Here is an 8,467-nt window from a genome sequence, read left to right as displayed (position 1 = left end):
CGGGTTGGAAGTAAAACAACATCCTGTGCAGATAACCAGGAGATGGACCAAGGTGGCTTATGGGAAGGATAGAAATGACTGACTGAGCATTTAGGGCCTATATAAGATCACTGTTTTTTCACGATCAGTTAAGCTCTCTGCAACACAACCTAGGATGTGCAGTCGACGGTTTTGTTGTTGCAATAATGAATCGCTGTTGAATAAAGATGATCGTTTGAATAATTGTCCAAGTCTCTCTCAGGACTGAAATTTCCACTACAACGGTCCGTCACGGTCTGGGACGGTGTGTCACAGCATCATTGGACTGAGCTTGTTGTCATTGCAGGCAATCTCAATGCTGTGCGTTAAAGGGAAGACATCCTCCTCCCTCGTGTGGAACCCTTCCTGCAGGCTCATCCTGACATGACCCTCCAGCACGACAATGCCACCAGCCATACTGCTCGTTCTGTGCGTGATTTCCTGCAAGACAGGAATGCCAGTGTTCTGCCATGACCAGCGAAGAGCCCGGATCTCAAACCCATTAAGCACGTCTGGGACCTGTTGGATCGGAGGATGAGGGCTTGGGCTGGTGTACACTGCAGTAATTAATGCTGTTACTTTTGATTTTGAACCCCCTTTGTTCAGGGACACATTATTCTGTTAGTCACATGTCTGTGGAACTTTTTCAGTTTGTGTCTCAGTTGTTGAATCTTGTTATGTTTATACAAATATTTATACCTGTTAAGTTTGCTGAAAATATACGCAGTTGACAGTGAGAGGACGTTTCTTTTTATGCAGAGTTATATATAGGGAGAGAGAGAGGTCTGTATCACAACCAGATTGAGAGTCACATAGGGAGGCGCACAATTGGCCTAGCGTTGTCCGGGTTTGGCCTGCGTAAATAAGAATTCGTTCTCAACTGACTTGCCTAGTTAAATAAATAAAAAATAATTAAATTATGTAAATATATATATATAGAGAGAGAGAGAAGATAAATGAGTCTTGTGTTCTAGCCCAGTTGTTGGGTTTGAATCGTTATCTTGGGGTATCTTCAACTTTCTCTGTGACGTTAGTAATATCCCTTATCTCTGAGTTACAGTCACCTCACAAGACTCACTAAGGCAGATTTAAGACTTAAGATGTGCAACAGACACACACACACACCACTATGCACGCACACACACCACCATGCACACACACACACCACTCTGGCAGAATGTTGTCAACACGCTGCATTTGCCCCACCCATCTTCAGGAAATCAAAACTTAACATTTCTCTTAGTTTCTGTTCAGTTTGAATGGAGGAGGTGGAGCTAATGTTCACTAGGAAACTAAAAGGGAACAAACGTGGGGAGAGGGGCCTTGCAGAACGAATTTGTCCAATAGGAACTCTTGTTTTTTTTGCATGACGCTTCTTTTGGGAAATGTTTTGCTACTGTTTGCTACCGTGTTTTGACAACAGTAGACTGCTCTAGCAGACAGAAAAACAAGACAGAGAGACACCTCAGCAAGTTATATTGAACTCTCCATCCATCCAGACAGAAACAGAGAAACACCTCAGCAAGTTATATTGAACTCTCCATCCATCCAGACAGAAACAGAGAAACACCTCAGCAAGTTATATTGAACTCTCCATCCTCCACCTGAACCATGTCTGGAAACAAGAAAGGTAAGAATAATGATCTTTTTCCTTTATTCAGATTACGTCTCACTTTCAGTTATTTTAAAAGGAAATCATCTCCCAAAAATCACTATTTTTAAAACAAGTAGAAAGTTGGTTTCAATTTAATCCACCAGACAATTCAGAACAAATAATACAACACATATTGTGGTTAAACTCAAAAATACTAATTGATAAAAAACAGTATTTTTGGAAAGAATTGTTAAAAAAAGGTTAAATCATAAATACCTCTGGTGAAGTTATTTTTTAATCTTTATTTAACTAGGCAAGTCAGTTAAGAACAAATTCTTATGTTCAATGATGGCCTACCGTGCCTTGTTCAGGAGTAGAATTTCAGCTCAGGAATTCGAACTCGGAACCTTTCGGTTACTGGCCCAACGCTCTAACCACTAGGCTACCCTGCCGCCATAAGTTGTTATGAGGAGTTATGTCACACATGCAGCTAACTAAAACGTATGGAAATGTCTGCTCTATCCAAAATTACAACCAACTAATTGCAGTATTACCACAGTCCCAAACATTTGTTATTAGTCCCAAACATTGTGTTTACTTGATAGCTACCTACACAAATAGCAAGCTAGAACAAAGTCTTAATATGATAATTCATTAAAAAGATTTAAAAGCAATACAAATACAAATAAAAGTTGTCCAGTAGGCATCTACAGAGGGAGCTAGGAGCCGTGTCGTCAGTGATTTCCCAAAGGAAAGTGGAAGGAGGGAAAAGTAAGAAACTTGTCTGTCGGCATTAAAGACTGTAATTGGTTAAAGAAAAGTGTGATACATAAAAAAGTATACCAGTTTCATTTCAGGACCAATAAGTTGACAGCCGTTCCATATAGAATGCAAAATAGTTGGGAAGAGATTTTTGACGTATTCCATAGTGAATACGTAAAAAATGAATACGTAAAAATAGTGATTCCATAGTGAATGGTTTATGAACTGATATTCAAAACCACGCCGGATTTTTCTTTAAAAGTATTATACAAAATTCTTGCAACCAATTTAATGTTATTTATATGGGGGATACAACCTTTCCAGCTCTACAGATCATGCTGCGAAGAGGCAGAGTCATTAGATCATTTATTTTGGTATTGTCCATATGTAGCTCGTTTTTGATCACAGGTCCAGGAATGGCTGAAGAATTGCAACATTTACCCAGAGCTAACTGGGTGATCAGAAAAGTCATAGTCAATCGATCGATAATATTATAATTATTTTAGCCAAACAATTTATCTTTAATTTACAATCTGTAGAAACAATTCTGTAGAAAGAATGGTAACTTTTGTGAAACATCACTGCACTGTTGAACAATAGATGGCAAATAGAAATCCAATATGAATGGTGTTAAGAGTTAGATGGGAGGGGCTGAATGGAAATGTTTGGGACGAATAACAACTAATAACAACAAGATAACTAATGTGAAACATAGCATATCTGTAAAACATATATAGTTATACTTTTGGGAAAGAGCACAGTTTGAAAGACATGGCATATAGAAATCAAACCGGATGGACATCAGAAATAGATGGGAGAGGTTGAGGGTAGAGGAAGGACAGGAGTAAAAACTAACATAATGTAACTATTGTAAATTAGACTCCATAACATGTATATAATATGTGTAAGATGGAAAAACAGGCCTAACCGTTGTTGTCCACTAGTTTGCTCCAAGTGGGGGAGGGGTGGTAGGGTTGGAGGGTATACAAATAAAATAAAATGAAAGAGATTTGCAGGATGTAGCTTAGTTATACAACACTGTATTGTAACCATACTATCATTATTAGGTAACACTTTACAGTAAGGTACCATTTGTAAAGGGTTTATATAATGAACAATTATTGAATAATTTCTAATATAATAACTAATGGTTATGGAATCATTTATAATATAATAACTTACAGTTATGGAATCGTTTAAATATATAATATCTAACGGTATGGAATCGTTTAAATATATAATATCTAACGGTTATGGAATCATTTATAATAACTAACGGTTATGGAATCATTAATAATATAATAACTAACGGTTATGGAATCATTTTATAATATTCTAACGGTTATGGAATCATTCAATAATTAACTAACGGGTTATGGAATCATATAATATAATAACTTAACGTTATGGAATCATTTTATAATAACTAACGGTTATGGAATCATTAATATATAAAATAACTACACGGTTATGGAATCATTAATAATAATAACGTTTATGGAATCATTTAATAATATAATATTAACGTTATGGAATCATTTATAATAACTAACGGTTATGGAATCATTAAAATATAATAACTAACGTTATGGAATCATTAATAATAACTAACGGTTATGGATCATTATAATATATAACTAACGGTTATGGAATCATTAATAATAATAACGGTTATGGAATCATTAATAATAACTAACGGTTATGGAATCATTAATAATATAATAACTAACTGGTTAATGGAATCATTAATAATAACTAACGGTTATGGAATCATTAATAATAATAATACTAACGGTTATGGATCATTAATAATATAATAACTAACGGTTATGGATCATTAATAAATATACCGGTTATGGAATCATTAATAATATAATAATCTAACGGTTATGGAATCATTAATAATAACTAACGGTTATGGAATCATTAATAATATAATACTAACGGTTATGGAATCATTAATAAATAACTAACGGTTATGGAAATCATTAATAAATAATAATCTAACGGTTATGGATCATTATAATAACTAACGGTTATGGAATCATTAATAATATAATAACTAACGGTTATGGAATCATTTATAATAACTAACGGTTATGGAATCTTAATAATAATAATAACTAACGGTTATGGAATCATTTATAATATAATAACTAACGGTTATGGAATCATTTATAATAACTAACGGTTATGGAATCATTAATAATATAATAACTTATGGTTATGGAATCTTTACTAATATAATACTAACGGTTATGGAATCATTTATAATAACTAACGGTTATGGAATCATTTAATATATAATAACTAACGGTTATGGAATCATTTATAATATAATAATTACGGTTAGGAATCATTTATAATAACTAACGGTTATGGAATCATTTATAATAACTAACGGTTATGGAATCATTAATAATAACTAACGGTTATGGAATCATTATAATATAATAACTAACGGTTATGGAATCATTTTTAATAACTAACGGTTATGGAATCATTAATAATATAATAACTAACGGTTATGGAATCATTTATAATAACTAACGGTTATGGAATCATTATATATATAATAACTAACGGTTATGGAATCATTTATAATAACTAACGGTTTATGGAATCATTAATAATATAATAACTAACTGTTATGGAATCATTAATAATAACTAACGGTTATGGAATCATTAATAATATAATAACTAACGGTTATGGAATCATTAATAATAACTAACGGTTATGGAATCATTAATAATATAATAACTAACGGTTATGGATCATTAATAATAACTAACGGTTATGGAATCATTAATAATATAATAACTAACGGTTATGGAATCATTTATAATACTAACGGTTATGGAATCATTAATAATATAATAACTAACGGTTATGGAATCATTTATAATATATAACTAAGTTATGGAATCATTTATAATAACTAACGTTATGGAATCATTAATAATATAATAACTTATGGTTATGGAATCTTTACTAATTAATAATAACTAACGGTTATGGAATCATTACTAATATAATAACTAACGGTTATGGAATCATTTATAATAACTAACGGTTATGGAATCATTTATAATAACTAACGGTTTATGGAATCATTTATAATAACTAACGGTTATGGAATCATTTATAATAACTAACGGTTAGGGAATCATTTATAATATATTAACTTATGGTTATGGAATCATTTATATAACTAACGGTTAGGGAATCATTTATAATATAATAACTTACGGTTATGGAATCTTTATATATAATAACTAACGGTTATGGAATCATTTTTTAAATAACTAACGGTTTATGGAATCATTTATATAATAACGGTTTGATGGAATAATTTATAATATAATAACTAACTGTTATGGAATAATTTATAATATAATAACTAACGGTTATGGAATCATTTATAATATAATAACTAACGGTTATGGAATCATTTATAATATAATAACTAACGGTTATGGAATCATTTATAAATGCATTAGGAACCATTATAAAATAGTTATATCGCGTTGGTCAAAATAGTGTGATAACTAGTCAGGGCTTGCCAAATAGTGAGCCACAATTGCCCTTGTGGTGGATATTCTAATCAATAATGAGGAGAGACAAGGTCAATCACCAATCAGGATATTAACTTGAATAAAAACGTATCGATAAGGAAGCTGGTCACAGTACACACAAGTGAATAGAGTGTAAGCCCACTGAGTGGAGTGGGCCTCTGGGTTACATACCATCTCAGGATGGTAGGTCAGGATAGAGATGACTGGGTCCAAACACCAAGCCCACACATCCTGGACCAGCACTTGGTCTCCAGTAGAAATAACCTTTTGTTTTGTTCAGTAATAAGAACTTAAAGGGACATTTCTTGTTACTTAGTCTCCACCCTGCTAAAAAGGAAGCCAGGGGAAAGAACAGTCTCCCCAAGGACCAAGGAGGGGGTGACTGACTCACAGACATTGTGGAGACAAGTAATTGGTTCCCCATTACTCACGCCATCCCTTCACATGGTTTAGAATAGATAAAGACACATATTCACATATGGAAACAATGTTCCCTTGTGACCTCCTTTGCTCTATTCTCTTTCTGATATACAGCAACAGGGACATGAGTTAGACTGAATTCTCCCCTCTCTGGGCCCCAGGGCCACAGGTGACTCAGGCCCAAATGAGGAAGTGCAGCAGCCAACATCAGAGGCTGAAGGGAGACATATAAACAGTAATTATATTCTGCAAATGAGACACCTTAATTAGGTCAATGTTACTTAAATAATTCAGATTTTCCACCAACAACATCCAGTTAATAACCATTTACAAATGCACTTACTAATAACACTTTTGTAGTACTCCTCCCTCCATGTTGTAATGCCCCTCCCTCCATGTTGTAATGCTCCTCCCTCCATGTTGTAGCTCCTCCCTCCATGTTGTAGTACTCCTCCTCATGTTGTAATGCCTCCCTCCATGTTGTAGTGCCCTCCCTCATGTTGTAGTGCCCTCCTCCATGTTGTAATGCCCTCCTCCATGTTTGTTAATGCCCCTCTCCATGTTGTAGTGCCTCCCTCCATGTTGTAATGCCCCTCCCTCCATGTTGTAATGCCCTCCCTCCATGTTGTAATGCCCTCCTCCATGTTGTAGTACTCCTCCCTCCATGTTTGTAATGCCCCTCCCTCCATGTTGTAGTGCCTCCCTCCATGTTGTAGTACTCCTCCTCCATGTTGTAATGCCCTCCTCCATGTTGTAATGCCCTCCCTCCATGTTGTAGTACTCCCCCTCCATGTTGTAATGCCCTCCCTCATGTTGTAGTGCCCCTCCTCCATGTTGTAATGCCCCTCCTCCATGTTGTAGTACTCCTCCCTCCATGTTGTAATGCCCTCCCTCCATGTTTGTAATGCTCCTCCCTCCATGTTGTAGACTCCTCCCTCCATGTTGTAATGCCCTCCTCATGTTGTAATGCCCTCCCTCCATGTTGTAGTGCCCTCCCTCCATGTTGTATGCTCCTCCCTCCATGTTGTAATGCCCCTCCTCCATGTTGTAGTTCCTCCTCCATGTTGTAATGCCCTCCCTCCATGTTGTAATGCCCCTCCCTCCATGTTTTTAATGCTCCTCCCTCCATGTTGTAATGCTCCTCCCTCCATGTTGTAATGCCCTCCTCATGTTGTAATTTTCTCCCTTTCCATCGTCCTTAGTAATTGCCCCTCCTCCATGTTGTAATGCTCCCTCCCTCCATGTTGTAATGCCCCCTCCATGTTGTAATGCCCCTCCTCCATGTTTGTAATGCTCCTCCCTCCATGTTGTATATGCTCCTCCCTCCATGTTGTAATGCCCTCCTCCATGTTTAGTCAGTACTTCCCCTCCATGTTGTAATGCCCTCCCTCCATGTTGTATGCCCCTCCTCCATGTGTAGTATCCTCCTCCATGTTGTAGTGCCTCCCTCCATGTTGTAATGCTCCTCCTCCATGTTGTGTGCCTCTCATGTTGTAATGCCCTCCCTCCATTTGTAGTATCCCCTCCATGTTGTAATGCCCTCCCTCCATGTTGTAATGCCCTCCTCCATGTTGTAATGCTCCTCCCTCCATGTTGTAATGCCCTCCTCCATGTTGTGAATGCCCCTCCTCCATGTTGTAATGCTCCTCCCTCCATGTTGTAATGCTCCTCCCTCCATGTTGTATGCCCTCCCTCCATGTTGTAGTGCTCCTCCTCCATGTTGTAATGCCCTCCCTCCATGTTGTATGCTCCCTCCATGTTGTATGCTCCTCCTCCATGTTTGTAGTTGCCCTCCTCCATGTTGTAGTGCCCCTCCCTCCATGTTGTAATGCCCTCCCTCCATGTTGTTAATGCCCCTCCTCCATGTTGTAATGCTCCTCCCTCCATGTTGTAATGCTCCTCCTCATGTTGTAGTGCCCTCCCTCCATGGTTTGTAATGCTCTCCTCCATGTTGTAACTGCCCTCCCTCCATGTTGTAGATGCCCTCCCTCCATGTTGTAAGTGCCCCTCCCTCCATGTTGTAATGCCCTCCCTCCATGTTGTAATGCTCCTCCCTCCATGGTTGTAATGCTCCTCCCTCCATGTTGTAATGCCT

The 8,467-nt window shown here is 36.9% G+C and overlaps 1 protein-coding gene and 1 long non-coding RNA gene across 2 annotated transcripts in view; one reads left to right on the top strand and one right to left on the bottom strand.

The window, feature by feature from the left end:
* The first annotated feature begins 1,443 nt into the window (after positions 1 to 1,443).
* Positions 1,444 to 8,467, top strand: part of LOC112075698 (barrier-to-autointegration factor) — a 17,547-nt gene continuing 10,523 nt past the window's right edge. The window contains exons 1-2 of the mRNA XM_070441029.1: positions 1,444 to 1,482; positions 1,589 to 1,648. Coding sequence (XP_070297130.1) covers positions 1,630 to 1,648 — 19 coding nt within the window. The 5' untranslated portion in view covers positions 1,444 to 1,482; positions 1,589 to 1,629. The remainder of the gene's footprint in view (positions 1,483 to 1,588; positions 1,649 to 8,467) is intronic.
* LOC139025821 (uncharacterized) lies at positions 1,446 to 1,906 on the bottom strand. The gene is made up of 2 exons (XR_011477459.1): positions 1,589 to 1,906; positions 1,446 to 1,482 (listed from the first exon to the last, which is right to left on the bottom strand). It is a non-coding gene; the product is annotated as an uncharacterized lncRNA (long non-coding RNA).

The sequence above is a fragment of the Salvelinus sp. IW2-2015 genome, unplaced genomic scaffold (assembly GCF_002910315.2).
Source record: "Salvelinus sp. IW2-2015 unplaced genomic scaffold, ASM291031v2 Un_scaffold3343, whole genome shotgun sequence".
Classification (NCBI taxonomy): domain Eukaryota; kingdom Metazoa; phylum Chordata; class Actinopteri; order Salmoniformes; family Salmonidae; genus Salvelinus; species Salvelinus sp. IW2-2015.
The sequence above is the reverse complement of the archived record's forward strand: the minus strand, read 5'-3'. Positions and strand labels throughout refer to the sequence as shown.